The sequence below is a fragment of the Coregonus clupeaformis genome, chromosome 19 (genome assembly GCF_020615455.1).
Source record: "Coregonus clupeaformis isolate EN_2021a chromosome 19, ASM2061545v1, whole genome shotgun sequence".
In the NCBI taxonomy this organism is placed as follows: Eukaryota; Metazoa; Chordata; class Actinopteri; order Salmoniformes; family Salmonidae; genus Coregonus; species Coregonus clupeaformis.
In genome coordinates this window covers 42384290-42407896 of record NC_059210.1, presented here as the reverse complement: position 1 = coordinate 42407896, position 23607 = coordinate 42384290, and the positions used below count along the sequence as shown (strand labels likewise).

At 43.7% G+C, this 23607-nt stretch overlaps 1 protein-coding gene across 1 annotated transcript in view; it reads right to left on the bottom strand.

The window, feature by feature from the left end:
* LOC121531930 (semaphorin-4B) overlaps window positions 1–23607 on the bottom strand; it is a 64004-nt gene that overhangs the window by 15798 nt on the left and 24599 nt on the right. Inside the window, exons 2-8 of the mRNA XM_041837498.1 lie at window positions 20692–21118; window positions 7294–7454; window positions 3420–3482; window positions 2745–2843; window positions 1374–1485; window positions 706–822; window positions 189–346 (exon numbers count right to left, since the gene is read on the bottom strand). Of these exons, the coding sequence (XP_041693432.1) occupies window positions 189–346; window positions 706–822; window positions 1374–1485; window positions 2745–2843; window positions 3420–3482; window positions 7294–7454; window positions 20692–20812 (831 nt within the window). The 5' untranslated portion in view covers window positions 20813–21118. The remainder of the gene's footprint in view (window positions 1–188; window positions 347–705; window positions 823–1373; window positions 1486–2744; window positions 2844–3419; window positions 3483–7293; window positions 7455–20691; window positions 21119–23607) is intronic.

Below are 23607 nucleotides of genomic sequence, written 5' to 3'. Positions count from 1 at the left end.
CATGAACACACCACACAGAAGTACACACACACACATAAACTCACACACCCTTCTCCCGCTCTGATAGCTTCCAATAAAGTGAGTGGAAATGGGTGGGGGAGGTGAAGATGGGTGGCGTTGCTGGAGAGCCTTGCTCAAGGGGAAAAGACACTCTTTAGATAGGCCATCTCCGTTGAAGCGTCACTCACCTTACACACGCGAGCGATACGCGACACAATGGTGTTGTCAAAGAAATCAAACTCCTTTCCTGCTTCGCTGAAGAAGAAGTAAATCTTATCATCGTCGCCCACTGGGTTGCCTCTGGGCAGGCTCTCCTGGATGTAGGCAGAGCCCACAAAGGCTGGGTCTGGAGGAACAACAAAGAAACCACAGGGTGAAATGTCAACCTAGAACCATGTATTCTAGGACATGGACATGCCTTTTACATCCACAACGTCTTCTGGTGATTTCGTAATTTTGTAACAGGAATTCTGATAACTTCTGCATGTTGAAATTGACAAAATACCATGGGACACCTATATTTCTTCAGAGCTCAGGTCATTTTCATTTATCATGTCCAGCCTTAGGTCTTCAAATACTGATTGCATATGTTTAGGGGAAAACTGTTTACGCATGTATGTTTATCTTATCAGCTATGTATACAAACAGTAGAACATGGCATGAAGCAGCTACAAGATAGCTAGCTACCTGAAGACCTGAACTTACCTTGAAGCCAGTTCAAGGAGTTTTCTGTTTTTAGGGCTGCGCCTTGTGCCTGGCTCTTGTAAATAATAGGTTCATTTCCTTGGAAATTACTGACTGTCCCAGCATACAGCTCTCCATCTATAATGTAAGGAAGAATAAAATGAAGACAAACAATATCTGGACCAAGAGACAAGGAGCCTCTGTGTCACTCATAACATACCCTGGAATCTAGAATGAAAGGGTTGTCTCCTAATATGTTTACAGTATGGAACACACAATAATTAACTTTTGTAAGATATACATTCCAGCTATATAAACGTTGTTAACATTGATATATCTGTAATTAAGTATGTCCACAGTGTGTTGTCTATTATGTTTATGTATATATTGTATTGTATACAGTATGTATTGTGTACAGTATGTATTGTATACAGTATGTATTGTGTACAGTATTTATTGTATACAGTGTGTATTGTATACAGTATGTATTGTGTACAGTATGTATTGTATACAGTCTGTATTGTGTACAGTATGTATTGTATACAGTATGTATTGTGTACAGTATTTATTGTATACAGTCTGTATTGTGTACAGTATGTATTGTATACAGTATGTATTGTGTACACAGTCTTATGGAAGCCAAACATATTTCCCTGACAGTAAATAAGTGACCCTTATAGTGAACCTACCAGCCATGATGGCGGTGGACTTGTACTCAGGGTTGAAAGGGCAGCGGTTGCGTCCGTCCTCTGTCACTATCTCCCCAGTCTGGCTCCTCACCAGAGTGAAGTCAGCTGTGTTCTGGAGAGGACAGACAGAGAGAGAGAGAGAGAGAGAGAGAGAGAGAGAGAGAGAGAAAGAGAGAGAGAGAGAAAGAGAGAGATAGAGCGATACAGAGAGAGAGAGAGAGAGAGAGAGAGAGAGAGAGAGAGAGAGAGAGACTTGAGGAAAAGTAGGGCTGTAATCTACACTGACACTGATCACTGCCTGCTGGCCAGTGTTCTCTACTGCACTGTGGCCCAAATGATGGGGAGGGACACACTGGTTGGTCGCAGCTGGTCCCTTTGGGGTGGTTCAAACCAGGGTTGTTTCGAAAAGTGGTTTTGTCAAATTGTGTGGTCACAATGCAAAAAAAGCTTGTTACTACCCACTGCTATAGAGACACACTTGATAAACAGTATCTCTATTTAAGTAAATGTTATTATATGATTCCATTTAGAAGTGATCTGGTGATGGGGAAGATGAGGAGGGCTGCTTAGAGAAGGGATGGACATGACTGTCTGTATAAAATACTGTATATCTCTCTGTGTGGGCTGAGACTCAGTGGTTTTGATAAGAGAGACAGAAGGGAGACTTGGGAGGAGACGCTCAGGAATCCTGGTTCACAACCTAAAGTTCTGCCAAGAGACTTTCCCTCCTCCCTTAATGTTTTCTTTCCCATATTGAATTATTGCAGAGGGGATTTGAGATGTTCTTTGACTGTCAATATTTCTAAATGGAAATGTCAATGTTATTCTGTATTGCCTCAGAGATTTGTCTGCTCCATCAGCTGAACACATTTAAAGATGCACTTCCTCTCAAATGTGTGCTCCGAAAAGTCTTAATACAACTCAGAGCCACTCATGCTCACTAAACATCTGTAAAGGGTATAATTGCAATACACTGATTTGAGGAGAAATAAAGTGCAGTCTCCAGGGAGGAAATACTGTAACATAGAGAAGAAAAGCTGTACCTTGATTGACAGAGTGAATTATATGACTAATTACATCTCTCTACAGCACACAGGCATGGTGGTTCTCTCTACAGCACACAGGCATGGTGGTTCTCTCTACAGCACACAGGCATGGTGGTTCTCTCTACAGCACACCGGCATGTTGGTTCTCTCTACAGCACACAGGCATGGTGGTTCTCTCTACAGCACACAGGCATGGTGGTTCTCTCTACAGCACACCGGCATGTTGGTTCTCTCTACAGCACACAGGCATGGTGGTTCTCTTTACAGCACACACAGGCATAGTGGAACTGTATGCTGTATGCTAAGATATCAAACACATACTTACTATGTATGCACAGGTTGGACTGAAGGCGTAGGTTCCACACACGTATAGATGGGTACTGTTAACACGCAGTAAAATCTTGATGTAATTGAAGCAATCAGTCTGCATTAAAGACACAGGAGAGGAGAGAACATCGTTAATATGACTCATAGGTCCCCACAAACCATTCTGGAGGGAAAGTTCCTCAAGTTGAGTGGAGTAGCTCATTGGACGATCCTCCAAGCATATTTCCACATTACCAGAATGAATTGCTTTCAAATAGCCTGGGAGGCCTGTTGCCAGCAGTGTCCCAAACGTCTGAGTGACTGTCTCACACAGAAAACTGATTAGTGTCTTCATCAAGATCCTGGTCTATGAGCCTTTGTCCCCCAACCAATCAATCAAACCATAAATGAATCATATAATATTGCCATCTGATAATATACTGTACTTCTCACAGTATTGAGGTTTCACTACAATCACAGAGGGGTTGGTTAGATGGGATGCATAGCAATTTGTCTGGCTAAAAAAAATTAACTCAGGTCATCACTGCTGAATGGAAATGTACACCTTAAATGGAAACTTCCATTGCTACTGACAGTTCATTTTCAGTACTACGGCAAAAAACGAGCTTGAGAACTGGCATGGAAGTGTAAACATTGTCACTGGAGTTCCACACATACAGCACAATGTACTCACCTGTAGGTCTTTGCCTTTGAAACTGCACTCATCTCTCTTCCTCTCATGGGTGCTCCATGTAAGCTAGAGGAGAGGAGAGGTGTCAAGATACATTACAGACACAGCACAGAGCTGTAAAGAACACAGCTGTAGTCCTCTGTAGCTCACTTGGTAAAGCATGGTGCTTGCAACGTCAGGATAGTGGGCTTGATTCCCGGGACCAAGTGGGTAATCTGCCTCTACCATCAGTCCTATTAGCCAATGTACAATCATTGGATAATAAAATGGATGAGCTCCGATCAAGAATATCCTACCAGTGGGACATTAAAAACTGTAATATCTTATGTTTCACCGAGTCGTGGCTGAACGACGACATGGATAACATACAGCTGGCGGGGTTTTCGGTGCATCGGCAAGATAGAACAGCTGCCTCCGGTAAGACAAGGGGTGGCGGTCTGTGTATATTTGTAAATAACAGCTGGTGCACGAAATCTAATATTAAGGAAGACTCAAGGTTTTGCTCGCCTGAGGTAGAGTATCTCATGATAAGCTGTAGACCACACTATTTACCAATATTTTTTGTATCTATATTTTTACCACCACAAACTGATGCTGGCACTAAGACCACACTCAACAAGCTGTATAAGGCCATAAGAAATAAAGAAAATGCTCATCCAGAGGCGACTGTAATGCATGGAAACTTAAATCCATTTTACCTCATTTCTACCAGCATGTTAAATGTGCAACCAGAGGGAAAAAAAACTCTAGACCCCATTTACTCCACACACAGAGACGCGTACAAAGCTCTCCCTCGCCCTCTATTTGGCAAATCTGACCATAATTATATCCTTCTGATTCCTGCTTACAAGAAAAAACTAAAGCAGGAAGCACCAGTGACTCGCTCAATACAGAAGTGGTCAGATGACGCAGATGCTAAGCTACAGGACTTTTTTGCTAGCATAGACTGGAATATGTTCCGGGATTCTTCCGATGGTATTGAGGAGTACACCACATCAGTCACTGGCTTCATGAACAAGTGCATCGATGACGTTGTCCCTACAGTGACCGTATGTACATACCCCAACCAGAAGCCATGGATTACAGGCAACATCCGCACTGAGCTAAAGGGTAGAGCTGGCGCTTTCAAGGAGCGGGACCCGAACGCTTATAAGAAATCCCGCTATGCCCTGTGACGAACCATCAAACAGACAAAGCGTCAATACGGGACTAATATTAAATCGTACTACACAGGCTCCGACGCTCGTCGGATGTGGCAGGGCTTGCAAACTATTACAGACTACAAAGGGAAGCACAGCTGCGAGCTGCCCAGTGACACAAGCCTACCAGACGAGCTAAATTACTTCTATACTCGCTTCGAGGCAAGCAACACTGAAGCATGCATGAGAGCATCAGCTGTTCCAGACGACTGTGTGATCACGCACTCTGTAGCCGATGTGAGTAAGACCTTTAAACAGGTCAACATTCACAAGGCCGCAGGGCCAGACAGATTACCAGGACATGTACTCTGAGCATGCGCTGACCAACTGGCAAGTGTCTTCACTGACATTTTCAACCTGTCCCTGACTGAGTCTGTAATACCAACATGTTTCAAGCAGACCACCCTAGTCCCTGTGCCCAAGAACACTAAGGTAACCTGCCTAAATGACTACCGACCCGTAGCACTCACGTCTGTAGCCATGAAGTGCTTTGAAAGGCTGGTCATGGCTCACATCAACACCATTATCCCAGAAACCCTAGACCCACTCCAATTTGCATACCGCCCCAACAGATCCACAGATGAAGCAATCTCTATTGCACTCCACACTTGGACAAAAGGAACACCTATGTGAGAATGCTATTAATTGACTACAGGTCAGCGTTCAACAACATAGTGTCCACAAAGCTCATCACTAAGCTAAGGACCCTGGGACTAAACACCTCCCTCTGCAACTGGATCCTGGACTTCCTGACGGGCCGCCCCCAGGTGGTAAGGGTAGATAAATCGCTCTGGATAAGAGCGTCTGCTAAATGACTAAAATGTAAATGTAACAACACATCTGCCACGCTGATCCTCAACACGGGGGCCCCTCAGGGGTGCATGCTCAGTCCCCTCCTGTACTCCCTGTTCACCCATGACTGCATGGCCAAGCACGACTCCAACACCATCATTAAGTTTGCTGATGACACAACAGTGGTAGGCCTGATCACCGACAACGATGAGACAGCCTATAGGGAGGAGGTCAGAGACCTGGCCGTGTGGTGCCAGGATAACAACCTCTCCCTCAACGTGACCAAGACAAAGGAGATGATTGTGGACTACAGCAAAAGGAGGACCGAGCACGCCCTCATTCTCATCGATGGGGCTGTAGTGGAGCAGGTTGAGAGCTTCAAGTTCCTTGGTGTCCACATCACCAAGAAACTATCATGGTCCAAACACACCAAGACAGTCGTGAAGAGGGCACGACAACGCCTATTCCCCCTCAGGAGACTGAAAAGGTTTGGCATGGGTCCTCAGATCCTCAAAAAGTTCTACAGCTGCACCATTGAGCGCATCCTGACTGGTTGCATCACCGCCTGGTATGGCAACTGCTTGGCCTCCGACTGCAAGGCACTACAGAGGGTAGTGCGTACGGCCCAGTACATAACTGGGGCCAAGCTTCCTGCCATCCAGGACCTCTATACCAGGCAGTGTCAGAGGAAGGCCCTAAAAATTGCCAAAGACTCCAGCCACCCTAGTCATGGACTGTTCTCTCTGCTACCGCACGGCAAGCGGTACCGGAGCGTCAAGTCTAGGTCCAAAAGGCTTCTTAACAGCTTCTACCCCCAAGCCATAAGACTCCTTCAAATGGCTACCCGGAGAATTTGCATTGTCCCCCCCCCCACCCTTTTTACGCTGCTGCTACTCTCTGTTTATTATCTATGCATAGTCACTTTACCTCTAGCCACATTTACATATTACCTCAATTACCTCAACTAACCTGTACCCCCTGTATATAGCCTCGCAACTGTTTATTTTACTGCTGCTCTTTAATTATTTATTTATTTTTATCTTTTTTTTTTACTTATCACTTATTTTTCTTAAAACTGCATTGTTGGTTAAGGGCTTGTAAGTAGGCATTTCACTGTAAGGTCTACACCTGTTGTATTCGGGGCATGTGACAAATACACTTTGATTTGATTTGATTTGACCATACGTAAAATGTGCGCACGCATGACTGTAAGCTGCTTTGGATAAAAGCATCTGCTAAATGGCATTATATATATATATATATATATATATATATATATATATATATATATATATATATATATATATTCATATTTATTACTATAGAGCATTGTCAAAAAGAGCAGTGTACACAAGATGTCATACACCAACCATGTACATTATATAATTCCACACATCCTCACCCTTAGGTTACTGTTCATGCACACACACACACGCACGCACAAGCACACACACACACACAGTACAGTACAATACAACACTGTTGTGAAGTGTATCTGAGAGCAGAGGGTATTACATACCACCTCTAGAAAAACAACAAATATGTTTCAATAGTTCAGCTAGGGCTGCTGGGCTGTTGTGTCTACTTTGATTTGCACAATGTTTAGACTTACTGTGGTGAGCTGAGGTGGTGGCTGAGCGGAAGGTCAAGTCCTAAACCACCTCCGCTATATGAGATAATTATTTAGAGGTGCCATTCATATGCCATGTTGATACTCATTTCATTATGCATGTTGATTATTCGTTTTGAAGCAACTCCCAGATTAAACTTTTTTTTTTCTCACAGAAATCGTATCAATTAGGACTATGTCTAATATCCATTATTTATGAAAAAGAGGCTACCTCTTGTCTCTCAAAACACACAGACACACACTCATGCCCACTTACATTACGTTGTAGCTTGACTCTGCTGATATCCGAGAGGTTGAGGGCGAAAAGCTGCTCTCGTGCTCCAACATAGAGCATGTTATCTTCCCTACTGAGGAGCAGAGAGGTATAATTGAAGACCCCTTCCACAGAGAATCTCTTGGCTGACCTCTCATTTGCATCTGAGGAGAGAGAAAAACAGAAAGTGGAGAATAAATATTAACAAACTGAACGTTCTACTGCAATATGAGCCCCTAGAAAGCATTAACAGATTTGCCTGGACAAGAATTTAACGTCAAAATGGTAATAATGTCGGTGTTATTTTGTTTATGCATACATGTGTATCTACATGCATGTACCTGTATTTGTGTGTGGTCACATATCTTAATGTGCAGGATGAAGAAAGATGTTGTGTCTTAATCATTGTGGCTGCTCTCTGCTCCCATGACAACAACACTGTCTGGCCTAGCAGGCTGTCTATCTTTGCTGACTCCATCGCTACAGGGGAGCTACAATAGGAGAGATGGACAGAGCCTGGGCTCCTGAGCTCATAATGATGAATAAAACCGATCCAACCACAGGATGTATGGACTAAAAGCAGCAGCTGGAGGAGTGTGTGTGTGTTCAGCCTCCAGTCCTGTCCCCTCTCTCATCACCTCTGGGGAGGGCTTTCCTGACACCCGTTCAAAAGCCCACCCTCTGCCTGCAGCCTGCAGCCACATGTCACATCATTGACTCTCTCTCTAAGCCTTTAGCATTGGTGTTAAAGCTCCACATTCAGCACACTGTTGCAGAGTGGAGGTCTTCTGAGCTGGCCAGTCCAACATAAACAACATGGAGAACATTTTGTTATGAAAACATATGGTACTTTATATAAACGCCTACTATGTGATTCTCTGAAGACATCGCTGCCTTATGAGTTATGAGCCAACTAAAGATTTACTTTAATTTCAATCAATCAATTTACAGACTCAACATGAACTACTGAGTTTATACTATACATTTCCAATGCAAGATTTATAGTTTTAGCTTATCCGAGAAGATACAGTAGTCCTACCTCTACATTTCAATACAGAAACACATTTTAATATTTGAACATTTTTCCCATCGAACGGTCTATGTATTCTGAGTAGGGTGTGTGTGTGGTTACCTCCCGGCCTGCTAACCCCACCACAGAGGGCAGGTGAAACAACAAGCTAATAGCAGTGCTTCAACCCAGCAACAGGGGACCTTGTTACCGCAAAATCCTGCTATAAAACCACAAGAGGATCTTCTCTAGTGTACATAGCAAAGACCAAACCCACCAGGACTGCCCTCTCTCTGTCCGTGATCACAGGATGAAGTAGAGTGCTGCTTCATGCTAGTGAGCCATTTCCCCTCTCTCCTTTCCTCCATCTTCCCTCTCTCTTGCCTCCTTTCCTCACCTCTCCCCTCCTTTCCTTCCCTCTTCCCTCTCTCCTCCTTCTCTCCTCAGAGCTTTGGGCAAATTTAACAGTGATTTACCCATACAAAGACAAAGGCTGGAGCTTGAACCAAAACAAGGGCTTAGAGGGATTTCCACAGAGGAGGATATCTATACAATTACTCTCTTGAGTCAGATCACCACTGTCATATTCTCTGAACACTGCTGAGGGAGACACAATGAGGCGGGTAATTGTGTACCATTAAGGGAATCCATGTGGGTTTAGTAGTGTGATAATTTATTTTCATAGTTTCAACCAGTCATTAGTCAGGTTTCTATTTCCATTGTATCAAGCTATAGTGATAAGGTTTGCATACAGTGTTGTATAGCCTAACAATACTCCACATGGTTGTCCATTTACACTCCATGTCTGCCCGTTCCATAACATTGTGGTCAATATTACAAGGATCTGTGTGCCCAGAATAAAATTATTTTCATGCATCAGATGGCCTGCATTTATTAATTATTCTTGGCACAAACCAAAATCATTGCTCATAAATCCAAGATAATAATATAGACTGATCCAAGAAAATGTACCTGTAAAATGTATCACAGATTTGAGCAATTCAACACGTTTCCAGGAAACTGTAACATATGGAATGTGAGGCTTTTGGAAGAAGAAGTGCAGCTGCGAGGAGAGCTGTAAAAAAGGTCAACTTTTATTTGAAGAGTGCTTAATAACATCAGTTCATCTGGCACAAAAAATATCAAGAAAAATAAAGAAAAATATATCAGATAAAGATATAATACAATATATAATAAATATATTTTTACTGAAAACAAGTTAGGAATGGAGAGAAAAAGTGAATTTACACTCCAACGACAGGATTAGTGCCTTATTAATCATAAGGAGCCTGTCTGTCTGTCTGTCTGTCTGACAGAATGTACTGGTACTGCTGTTAAGGATTCTGTTTAAATGTGCTTTTACAATGGCATCATTTAGGAGGTAAAGATAACATGATTGCTGATCTCAAAGGGAAAACATATTAATTTATAGCCCTGGGACCACAAACCTCAATAATGAACAGGAATAGCTGTTGGTCAGTCAGTCTGTAGACTGTCTCCCCCAGGTCTCCATTACAGGGCCCTCCCTGTGTGTCCCATATGACCCTACTACCCTCCACAGACAGACAGACAGACAGACAGACAGACAGACAGACAGACAGACAGACAGACAGACAGACAGACAGACAGGCAGGCAGGCAGACACCAAAGTCTCTTTCAGACAGACTCCACTCCATTGTTGTTAGAGCGTCTGAGGTTGATTCCTGGGGGCCATCCCATGACAACGCAGGCAGCCATGGAAACGCTGTGCTGTAGTGTAATTTGGGAAGAGAAGAGCCCTGGCCTGTTTAGTGTTCAGAGGAATCAGAAGCACTCAAGAGCTGCTAGTGTCTATTGGAGATGTGGAGAGAGGGGGGTGTCTGCCGGAGCTACAGGGGGAGAGGGTGTTAGGGAGGGCAGGCAAGTGGGCACGTTGTAATGAGTGAAGAGGCACAACATATCATAACTAGTTTACCCTCACCTTGTTGAGCCCCTACCCCTCCCCCTCTCCCTACCCTGCAGGCCTGTGCTACCCTGCAGTCCTGTTCCCGGCAACCAATAGCTCCACACTGCTTTTATCAAAGGGACATCTCATTTATTCAAACAGCAATGACAAACAGCGGAAACCAAGCTAATAGAGGCTGGGTTCGAATAGCAATACACTTTCGTTGGAGAGGAGACATAGCTATCTAGGTTAACAACGTGTGCAAAGGGAACTGCATTGACAGAGGTTGTTAAAATGATCACAACACTGTTTTCTACTATCACTGCAGGGTTTGTCACTGTTTTGAACATTCATTTGGATAGACTCAGTCCAAGGACAACATTCTCTCCTATCACAGCTCCAAGTCTCCGCATTCAACACAGTCCTATTTAACCTGCTGGCTCTGACTGAAAGACACAGCCTCTGCCTGACACAGCTGCCAGTCACACCTTTCTCTTCCTGTCTGAGTGTGCCAGCTCTCTCACCGTATCGCTATACCCAGGCCCCCGTCCATCCATCCTTCCATCCATCCATCCATCCATCCATCCATCCATCCCACACCCTCAGAGAGAGCAGCTTTGTATGGCAGGGAGCACTTCCTGTTTGACCCCACACACCAAACCACACAGACACACCACACGGACACACCAGTGCTCAACCACGGCGGCTCAACCACGGGCAGCTGTAAGCAATATGAGATCATTACCATCATTATGTAATTAAATGTCATTTTTGCAAATGCCACTGCTAAATGGATTGTAATATCCACCCTGCCTTGTTCACTAATCCATTTAGGGGCAAATTAATGATGTGGGCTTTTAGGGAACCCTAGTCTACATTTTCTTGCAGTGGATTTCCCAACGGCTCCGAGTTCCAACAGCACAAAGTTAATTAGAAGCACAGAACATCCTGTCTAAAAGGCAAATGTGGAGTAATCTGTCCTTCCGTCAGGGAGATCAAAGTGCTTCATTTTGTAGGGCATCCAACTACGGCAGCCTGATTCACTAAATGGCCTCTCCTGTGAAGGGGTATCGGCTTTCTCAGCTGTGGGGTGAGGGGTTTGAAGTTTGCATTCCTCATTAGAGACACATGTTGTTCTTGTTTACTTGAATGATGTAGAACTAGCGGGAAACAGTGTTGGCCACTGGCAAGCCGTATATCTCCAGTACACATCACTGGATGGCACTGGAACAATACACAGCGAACTGAGCCAGATTCTGTTTATTTATGTTTGAGAAATCTAACAACAAAACCAGTATCCTAACAGAGGCCTTGAGTGGAGAAAAACGTTATATTTCAACATGATGAACGCTTTTCCCATTATTCAAATCATCACCCTTTCTCCTACTCAGGACCTTATTATTTGAGCAAATAGTTTAAAATAAGTGACAGCTCCCTATTGCTGCAATAAGATATGCTGTCTGTTCAAACAGCCATTAATTTGGTGCATGTCATACCAGCAGATGACCTGGAAACAATCTCATCCCCCTTAACTGAAATCAAGCAGCATGCTATAAAACAATCTTGAAGGGGACGTCTGATGCACCATTTCCAGCCGTCTGTCTAGAAACATGCCCTAGATTCTCCTGTGGAGGGAATCATGAAGAGACTTCTATGGCAAGAGGCCACTTTGGACAAAAGGGCTGAGCGTACTGTAAGCAGGGCAGAACAAGTATATTAGCAGCAGAGAGTTGAGAACAGCCCCACAGTCCCATAGCACAGCCACAGCCCCATAGCACAGCCACAGCCCCATAGCACAGCCATAGCCTAGTAGTGCAAATGGGAGCTGGGCCTATCGCTCACACACAGAGAGAGCACAACTCCACAGCCAAAACATACTGGAGCACAGGTCTCTGCAGCACACACCATATGGAATCTGTAGGACTACATAAACTAACAGGGCCTCCACAAGATTCAAGAGCTTATGGGGTTACATAAAGTTGACCCAAAAGATGTATATACACAGGCCACTTTGGCCATATCTCAGTAACAACTAATTGCAAGCAGATGATCAGGCCTCTGCTACTGTATTTCAGAGCTGGCATCGCAGTCTCAGGAGACCATAGATTTCTTGTGCCTTGAGGGGTTAGGTTTTAGCACAGTGTCTGCTGTGGCTGTGCTGTGTAAGCCATAGGAGAAAACTGTCACTATTGAACACATGCATAACAGGTATATGTCCATGAAGTCAAATGAAATAATAAGGCAGCTTAAACAAACACAGATAACAGAGATGAAAAACACTAACATTTGCATGCATTGTGTTCGAATTTTGCAGAGAGGGTAGTGTTTTATTATTATTTTACCTTTATTTAACTAGGCAAGTCAGTTAAGAACAAATTCTTATTTACAATGACGACCTACACCGGCCAAATCCGGACGACGCTGGGCCAATTGTGCGCCGCCCTATGGGACTCCCAATCACGGCCGGTTGTGATACAGCCTGGAATCGAACCAGGGGGTCTGTAGTGACGCCTCTAGCACTGAGATGCAGTGCCTTAGACCGCTGCGCCACTCAGGAGTGTAGTGGGAGTATGTTGAGTGAGTGGGGTTAATTGAGGATTAGGCTATAAGCTTTGGAAGGTGGAGTCATAGTGAGTTTTAAAAGAGAGGTTAGAGAGAAAACAAGGGCGTGGATGGCAGTGAGATAGTTTTACCACAGTCAGACCAAAGAGGACAGAGTATCATAAGGGCCTGAGTCTTTCTGTTCCACCTGTAGCAGACACACTCACTGCACTTTCATCTCACATCTCCACACCTATCTCATGTCTCTATCAAATCAAATTAAATTGTATTTGTCACATGCTTCGTAAACAACAGGTGTAGACTAACAGTGAAATGCTTACTTATGAGAGAAAAACAATAGAAAAATAATAACATGAGGAATAAATATTACAAATAACAACATAAGGAATAAATAAATACACAATGAGTAACGATAACTTAGCTATATACACGGGGTAAGAGTACCGAGTCGATGTGCAGGGTTACGAGGTAATTGAGGTAGATACAGTGCATTCGGAAAGTATTCAGAGCCCTTGACTTTTTCCACACTTTGTTACGTTACAGCCTTATTCTAAAATTGATTTTTCTTTACAAATATTCTAAAAAATCTACACATAATACCTCATAATGTCAAAGCGAAAACAGGTTTTTAGAATTTTTTGCAAATGTATTAAAAGTAAAAAATGTATTCAGACCCTTTTTCCATTGATCCTGTTTCCATTGATCATCCTAGAAATGTTTCTACAACTTGATTGGAGTCCACCTGTGGTAAATTCAATTGATTGGACATGATTTAGAAAGGCACACACCTGTCTGTATATGGTCCCACAGTTGACAGTGCATGTCAGAGCAGAAACCAAGCCATGAGGTCGAAGGAATTGTCCATAAACCTCAGAGACAGGATTGTGTCGAGGCTCAGATCTGGGGAAGGGTACCAAAAAATGTCTGCAGCATTGAAGGTCCCCAAGAACACAGTGGCCTCCATCATTCTTAAATGGAAGAAGTTTGGAACCACCAAGACTCTTCCCAGAGCTGGCCGCCCGGCCAAACTGAGCAATCGGGGGAGAAGGGCCTTGATCAGGGAGGTGACCAAGATCCCGATGGTCACTCTGACAGAGCTCCAGAGTTCCTCTGTGGAGATGGGATAACCTTCCAGAAAGACAACCATCTCTGCAGCACTCCACCAATCAGGCCTTTATGGTAGAGTGGCAGACGGAAGCCACTCCTCAGAAAAAGTCACATGACAGGCCGCTTGGAGTTTGCCAAAAGGCACCTAAAGGCCTTTCAGAGAATAAGAAACAAGATTCTCTGGTCTGATGAAACCAAGATTGAACTCTTTGCCCTGAATGCCAAGCATCACGTCTGGAGGAAACCTGGCACCATCCCTACGGTGAAGCATTGTGGTGGCAGCATCATGCTGACTGGGGCGAAGGTTCACCTTCCAACAGGAGAACGACCCTAAGCACACAGCCAAGACAACGCAGGAGTGGCTTTGGGACAAGTCTATTAATGTCCTTGAGTGGCTCAGCCAGAGCCCGGACTTGAACCCGATCGAACATCTCTGGAGAGACCTGAAAATAGCTGTGCAGTGACGCTCCCCATCCAACCTGACAGAGCATGAGAGGATCTGCAGAGAAGAATGGGAGAAACTCCCCAAATACAGCTGTGCCAAGCTTGTAGCGTCATACCCAAGAAGACTCGAGGCTGTAATCACTGCCAAAGGTGCTTCAACAAAGTACTGAGTAAAGGGTCTGAATACTTATGTAAATGTGATTTTTCAGTTTTATTTTTTTTATAAATGTGCTAGCATTTATAAAAACCTGTTTTTTCTTTGTCATTATGGGGTATTGTGTGTAGATTGATGAGGAAAAAATACAATTCAATCAATTTTAGAATAAGGCTGTAACGTAACAAAATGTGGAAAAAGTCAAGGGGTCTGAATACTTTCCAAATGCACTGTATGTGCATAGGTAGGAATAAAGTGAGTAGGCAACAGATAGATAATAAACAGTAACAGCAGCGTATGTGATGAGTCAAAAGATTACACACACACACAGCTCATAAATCTGTGTCATCACCATACTTGTTCTTACAGGATCCTCTGTTTCTTTTCAGATGGATCTGACCCAATATAAAAGAACAGATACAGAACATTCAATAACATGTTGTTCTACTCACAGAGGAAGTGGTCACCACCCAAATCCTGGGAAACAGTACCAGTAACTCCTAACACAGATAGAACTGAGCAACCCTTCCCACCTTCTAGAAACCACTTTCCCAATGTGGACAGACCGAGCTAGGAGCAAGGTCAGGTCACAACTTCCTCTTTCTTCCCATCGAATCCTATTCTCTGTGGACAAACAGCAGGAAGACCAAAACCACCACAGACCCAGTTCATTGTGGAGGAACACGCATGACATCAACATAACTAGAGTGGGAACTGAGTCATGCTCTGGGACCTGGTAGAAGTTATGATTACTATCCTGCTGAGGTGAAAAAGAAACATGAACTATGAGTGATAGAATGGTGCAGGGCCATGGTAGAGCAGAGACTGGGGCATCTGGAGAGCATTAAGACATCAGATCCACCAGGAGATTCATTAGGCAATCTGTGAGCCAGCTGTTTGTTTAGGTAAAGGCTTGGGTCTTGGCTCTCTCTGGTTAGCAGGAGACAAGAACTAGGCTACAACTCACACATGGTAGCATGAAGAAAACACCATGGTGATGCTGAGAATGCTGGCTAGTGTACACACAATCTATGTGAAGAGGATGCTGGTTGCCACAAGAGTGAACTGAAGATGTGCATATTCATGGATTGAAAGCTCAGTAGGCCATCTACAGAAAAATATAATTTTGCCTAATGAATAGCTTGGTATTCACTAGGCAAAGAGGGGCATAACAGATTTCATGGGAACCATAGCAACATTTATTAGGATAAATAATCTAATTAAACTGCTTATTTAAACAGGGAAGTGTTTCCAAAAGTCGTAAAGCCTGCAATTTGCAAACAACGGTGCACCTCGGCTATAATTAATTTTATTTCCACAGGAAAATAATGTTGTCCTTTCATGATCCTGGACCAGGTCTGCTGGTCAGATAGAGCATCCTGCTGTATGCTGCTGAGTGCTGCTGCTGACCCCGGTTCATCCTCAATATGGTGCTCCACTCCACAATGTAAACCAGCCTTGGCCTCAGGCTTTCAGGCTCAGGACCTCCTCATGACCCCTGCTGCACTACAGGGAGAGGCTGAGCATCAGCACCGTGTCATGACCTCATGTAGTCAGAGTCCTTGATGTGAGAGGCCAGCAGGGGGCTGATAAGACTGGCTGGCATGACTAGGCTACATACTGAGACGAGCACTTCACCAGACTAGACCAGACAGTGTGATGGGGTATCCCTTCCCACAACACAGGTAAGGAGATGAGGGAGGAAGAGGAGAAGGTGAAGGAGGAGGAAGAAGAGGAGGAGGGGGAGGATGAGGTGCAGCCATGAGGGTGTTTTCACAACAAGGCCTGTCCAGGGTGATTTATGAGCAGCTCCCTCCCTGGTGGACTGGAGAAAGTGGCTGTCTCTCATAAACACTAGTAACATCAACATCAATGTTCTTCTATTTATAATGCTATTAACAAACAAATACCACTGTGCTGCAACATCTAGTCTAGACTTTTGTATGAACAGGTAAAACAGCATGTTATCACACATTGTCACTAATAAAATATGGAAAACATCCATCATGTATCTCTTTTCATGGATGACATAATAATCAATGTGATATCTGTGGTCCAATTGGCTAGCAGTGTTCTTTCAAGAAGTGTGATATACCGTATCTAGACAGAAGCTCAGATGGCTCTCCATACTAAAGGCCTTTCATGGGCAGTCTGCATGTCTCTGCCAAGAGGCTGTGGTCTAATGGAGCATGTCTAAGCACCTACGACCAGACCCCTCCCATAGCAACACAGTCCACAGCCATGGACGGCCATTTCATGCATACATAAAGAAGAGTACGGTATAGTAGTTACATTGTGCTTGGTAGATTCCTTATCTCGCTTGACAAGATTGTCATTTTCAATCACTTCAACATGAGTGGCTCAACAGGCCTAAACACTGTCCTACAGGACAAGAATAAAGCACATTCTGATATACATTATGTGCTTAGCTACTTTCAAATGAATGATGTTCTTAAATTATTAGTGCTGTGGGCATGGCCACTACATGCTGATCTCTACCGTGACTGGCTGCACTGTGTTTAACTAACAGAGGGCTGAATAGATCAACAGGGACAGAGAGCCAATATAAACCACATATAGGTGTCCCTTTAAATAGCATTCTAGCACACTAAGCTTTCCGGCATGTTCTGCATTAAAGCCAGGAACAAAAGAGGGGGGCAAAGCAGATGTAGGCTCTCCTCCCTGAACCCATGATCCGTCCTGATAGGTGCATAATGAGAACCAGACCAATGTTCACACCATAACACACACAAATCCCCTTTCATTATTCATGGAAGTTTAGCCACTTCATTAAGGCGGAGAGTGGGACGGAGGGGGAGGGGAGAGGAAGGCTGTCCAGGATAATGTTGCTGCTGCTGGGCTGAGGAGGGACTGGGGAGGTCCTGGCTGGTCTGACCGCACCACAGACGTAAGGCTAGCAGGCTCACATATAACCAGACAGGACTGAGAGGTAGAGGGGGGTTCTGTATGGCCCAGATCCCTGAGGCTCACGGCATGGAGTGTTGCTTTGATACAGTAAACATAGAGTGACACAGCCCTTCAGCGGGGGGCCTGAGAAATGCCATCACACCGGCACTGACGTTAGCAGGCAACGGCAGCTCCCATTGTCAAGCCACTGGCAATCAGCATCCCTATCGCCATGAACACTTTGTTTTCTGTTCATGAGTGTTTGCTTACCAATTGAAAATATGTCACTACTGGTCACTAACATTTGCCTATTTCAATCCTTCTCCCAAATCTATGTTGCTGCAGCTGGTAAATGGTTAGGCCTACATGACTGTAACTGTTTCATAAGCGGAGAGCCAGTTTCTTTACTACTGAACCTCTCAAAGTTTTAAGAGCTGTAAGTTACTCCTGCTGTAGTTAAAGTAGGCCGTTGACCCGTTGAGTAAAAGCATGGCTCATCAGTAGAACAGTGGCAAGACTAAGAGGTAAGAGGTACAGTAATGTGATACTAATTACCTTACAGCTCAATTTAGCCACCGACTGGTTTATTCCTAATGGATGCTTCAGAAACAACGTATTTTTCCCCCTTTAAAAAACAAACAAAAAACGACTTATAGAGTACAGACACAAGAAAGAAAATAGAAACTTGTGCCTACTGTATATTCAGAATCTTGATATAATGTAGGCATCTTGACATGACTGACTAGGAAAGTGACATTTGGGTCTTACATGTTTTATGGTGTTCATTCAAGATTAGTGATTAACCCAAAACGCAAATCTTTTTTCCAGTCCAAGGAGACGTGTGAAGGAGCTGAAACTGCCTTTTCAGGTTGTGAATGTTGGTGTTTGCTATTGTGAAACGCTCCGTCAGGGCCGTGCTGGAGGCTTTGTGGAGGCTGGCAGGTGAGAGAGATTACCTGGGACTATAGAGGTCCAGCAAGAGAAAGCCAGGATGCAGGCTGGGACAGGCAGGACAGGCAGGACAGGCAGGCAAGTCTCCAAGCTGAGGCCTCCATGACCCATTTCAATCGTCTCCTCTCCTGGCCTCAGAAGAGCACACACTGGCTTAATCTAGTGTAGGTGTAGATATTATGACAACGCAATCTGAGCACACTGTTTCTATGCCAGTATGTGTTTAAAGACTATAGGCTGATCCTAAAAGGTGAGTCATTGGGATCAACAGTAAACTAACCCTACATGCCTGAATGTATGGGCTTGCATTACTACTATCCCATGTAAATAGCCCTAAAGGTTTTGTACTCCTATGAAAACAAATATTATACAGATTGATGAAAAGTGTAGCCTAGGTGGATTTCTAGTGCTGCCCTCTACAGAGCTGGACCCGCTGCCCCCCAAATGGCCTGTAAGACCTAAGACCATGTGTACTGTGATGAATTGGGTGGTAAATTACATTATCAATAGTTCACACCCAAGGGCATGTGAGCCATCCATAGCTTTAGCATTATGTGCACACTGTCATCAACCCTGGCAGAGCATTGGTACGTTGACAAATGGGCTGTATTGCCATTACATATCCTTTGCTTCCTTCTTCCAAAACCACAAATCAGGAGCCATTTTGAGGTCAGATAATGAGAGAGCACAAAGTCATACAACTCATGATCCCTACACTTCTTAGTTAAACATGCACTGCACTGACAGAATACATGTTTTGAAGAAATGTTTTGATATGGATGGTGTAAGTTTATCTTGCAAACAAATTATTAGCTACTACTTAAGTTAACTGTGTAAACAAACCATTAGATAAGAGGATGGCTGCAGAAGAGCAATACCTCCCGTGTTGATGGAAACTGTGTGTGTGTGTGTGTGTGTGACATTGTCCTGAGTAAGACAGAGTACAATGACCTGGTTCATGTTGTAATTACCTCTGACCTGCTATGATTTAACAGACCCACCCTGATGGAGCTGCCATTCATGCTCTGGGATTTAGCTGGCTTTCCTGCCATTAAGTTCTAGATGTGGGGTAGCACACAGAGCAACACACCCAGTCAAATGCATGGATTGGAATCCTTTCATACTGCTGAGCCATCATGAATGTTCCTTCATGGAACTGTCATTGACAGAGTAACTGCTATGGAATGTATTGAAATGTCTTACAATGATAGAATAAGTTAATCAACGGAAACACAAAAGCATTAAAGCAAAATGTAAAACCACTGACAGGAGCATAATTCTCACAATAGGTTACTACAGTATCTTGTACTGAGTAACAATCTATCACTAATACCTTGCAGAACATGTTTTCTCTCCCTTTCAACAGGAGAACCATTGGTAGTGTGTGAGGCACTGTCCTGAAATATAAGTTACTTTCCGGGAGCATGTCAGTTAGTGAAGGGGGAAAAAAATCTATACACTTAGTGTACACATTGGGATATTATTTTTGACAATATATCGTATTGTATCGTTTTGACAGTATCGCAATATAATTTTTTGCGCTAGTTGGCCGCACCTGTACCAAAACTCCAGTATTTTTCCTTCATAGCTTGTTCTCCATCTTCTTTTTAAATAGGGAGCCAATTTGTTTTCAGCACTTTAATTTCCATGACTGATCAAAACTCTTTCTCATGGCTCTCTCTGGTCAGCAATATGTTTGAAACATCGAATCGCAATAAAATCACAGTATCCAATCGCAATACATATTGTATCGGCACCTATGTATCGTGATAATATCGTATCGTGAGGTCCCTGGCAATTCCCAGCCCTAATGGCAGCTATGTAAATGCTGTGCTCCACACACTAAGCTCCTCCACAGGGCCACAGAGCTGGTTAGAGAGGTACAGCCTTGCTCCCATTCGTCTGTTTATCAACACCTTGCCAAGCGTCACTGTGCATGTTAGATATCCCTCAAAGCCTTGCCTGAGCCCCTGGCCCCTCCAGAGCTCTCCTCTCCTTAAGGCCAGATGGTTCTTCAAGATGTTAAAACATTCATCGATGACCAGCAGGGTCAGTGGTTATAGAGGGTGCAACAAATCAGCACCTCAAGAGTAAATGTCAGTTGGCTTTTCATAGCCGAGCATTCAGAGGTTGAGACAGCAGGTGCGGGAGAGAGAGTGACAGCAGGTGCGGGAGAGAGAGAGAGAGAGAGAGAGAGAGAGAGAGAGAGAGAGAGAGAGAGAGAGAGAGAGAGAGAGAGAGAGAGAGAGAGAGAGAGAGTGAGAGAGAGAGAGAGAGAGAGAGAGAGAGAGAGAGCCACAGCTATTCTAACAGTCAGGAAGGAAGGCGATGGATGACACTTACTGTAAGTGAAGCTGAGTCGTGGAGTGACATCGTCCTCGGTGGCAGCTGCTTGGACAAAGGCGTAGGCCAGTAGGAGAGTGAAGGCCGGGAGACAGAGCTGGGCCATGCTTATTGTCCACATGGCTCCCCTCCTCACGACTGCCAGCCAAATCACACTGTCTGTCTTTCACGATTTTGGGGAATTCATGAAGAGCGTCTTTTTCTCCCCTGTGTTTATTTCCTCTCCCTATCTTCCTGTAGGTCTGGGCTCCCTGAATGGGAGACTGGTGCTCTGTTGTGAAAGTGAAGACGGGCAGCTCCTCCGGGGCTACAGATGACTCTGGGCTCGGAATGATGACCTTTCACCTCACAACGAGCCTTCCAGAATGGACAGCCGCCTCTAATCAGCCTCCATGCACTCACACCACCCCAGGGGCTCAGCTGAGATCTGCACACATGGACAAAAGAACATTCATTAACATTGGTGTACAGACAGTGCAACACAGCTCACATGGTTCTTCTCTTTATCATGGAACATTGGTTTGGAAAAATACTCCATTCGCGCACATGTCTCAGGTCTAACAAAGGCTTTAGCCATAAGGCTACTAGCTACATTGGAGTTACTTTAGGCTGAGTGCTCTTCCCTGTGTTTGTATTTGTTGGGCATAACTGGATGGACGTAGATTCATTTCACAGCCTGTGGCCATGTCTGTCTGTTTTCAACTGGGCAGAGTGCATTCTTTACCTGGACCAACAAAAACACATCATCTGTCCTCTTAATGGGCACATCAGATCATATCTGACAGACTGAGACAAATGGAGCTGAGACAAAGACTCTCCTCTCTATGGGACTCTGACCTTTTCACTACATGATAATATCATAACATCACTCAGCATGTATGAGCTTTCAGTTTTTGTTTCAATTTGTAAACAAATAGAATACACAAAGAGAGATGGTTTGGTAATGATTCCCAAAATACTAAGCCATAAATTAGCTCTGCCCTAAGGCATGCATTTTTCTGTGTGCATGAGGTACTGAGTGAGGTCAGGTTAATTGAATGGTGTCACCTCCTGACAAAAAACCCTCAAGCTCCGAAAAGTGGTATCTCCATACGTATTAGTGCTGGTTGTTTGCCTGAGTGGTGCATAAATGCAACCAGAGTAGGCTATTTCTTGGAAACATTTGTTGCTGTGGGTTATAGTCCAAGACAAAGAAAAGGTGTGTCCGTATCAGATATTAGCTCATATTGCAGTTACGGTCAGAGGCATGGTGCACCTGAGGCACTGTCCAAGCATTGAGATTTGCTCATATCACACCAGAAAGGTTTTTCCAATTCATAATTGAAGTAAGCAGCAATATGAAACCACCCCATATTCTGGTTATATTGGTTGGAGATATGTTTAATTTGCATCTGCTTAATTTCAAGGAGTCAAGACACCCAGTAGCAGTAGTCAGTGAGAAAAGAGGCCTTGTGTTTATTCATAATTGATCATAAGATGTTCTGGTTTTCACTGTACATTAAAGCCGCTCTGCTTTCAATTATGTCCTCTTGTAAACTGTATTAGAGTAAATTGGAACAAGTGAGGAGTTTTGACAGCCATTTGTGGTGGGGTTTGATGAAAATGAAAGGACCAAATACCCACAGGAGAGGAGATGCCTTAGTGATTATACATGGTTGAACATAGCTACAACACTCCTCAACTCTCTATGGATCAATGATATTACATCTTTAATGTGCTTGCCAAGACCATGAGTGGACACCAATGATTTAGATTTATATATAAACTAGATGACTGACTGGAGCACTGTTTTGAAGCAACTGCGCCTCCATCTTGGCACTCCCCCACGTTGAGAAAAATACAGTATTTTGGAAGCTTTTGAAATGAATGTATTAATGTCTACATTTGTTTTTGCCATCTTTATTATATTACAGACACCTTAATGCATACTTTAAAATGATATTATGTGAGTTAAACATAAAAATGTAACATTCTAAAATATATAAAAACATTTTCCTTAAAGTATAATTTTTGGAAAGTATGTTACTGTCCGCACTACAAAAACAAAATACTTAAATACATGTATTTTTGGCCTTGAAACATTTTATTGATATACTGTAGAATTCCATTCATTCCTATGGAAGACTACTTCTTCTAGGGAGTGCCAATATGGCCGCCGGTGGCTTCAAAGCCTCTCATTGGCCAATACATAGTATCAGCAATCCAGGGTTTACATACAGTACATCATTGGTGGACACTGACTACCTTGTATGCCCACAGCTTGTCAATATGACATTTAAAGCATCAGGACAAAACCACAAAGCAGCTGTTTAAGAACATTATAAATGTAATGTGAACCACTGAAATTGAGAGTGTGGCAAAGGGCAAGGCCTCTATGGTAACAGAATGTAATGTGATACAGTATCCCAATTACGTTTAGGCCTACACAGCAGCACACTGGAGTGGTCTCCATTACAGCTCCGCAGCCACAAGGGCCAGCCCTTTAAATACTACCAAGACTCTAGGAGATTGAATTACACTTGAGGTCTGCCAGTCAATATAAAAAATGAGTAAAGTTATTGTTGGTTTATATTCAAGAGTCCCAGTCGATAATTTGCCTTAATGCCAGTCTAAGGCCCAAGCATCTGTCTATGTGGAACAGGTGAATGACAGTCAGAGGCAGAATACAGATTCAGAGACTAAGCTAAATCAAGAGGGAAATAAAAAATGGGGTTAATTTTACTGCACACCTGTGATCACACACTTGAGATTCCCACAGGGGAATCTTTTGCTTGAATCTCAAATTACATTTATTTTGGAATAGCACTGACACCACGGCTATAACTACAGCAAATGAAGTTATGAAGTTCCTTCTTTCCTGCTTGTGGCATTTGTCATCGTCTTAGTGTTAAACTGCTGTCATTATAGTTGTCGAGA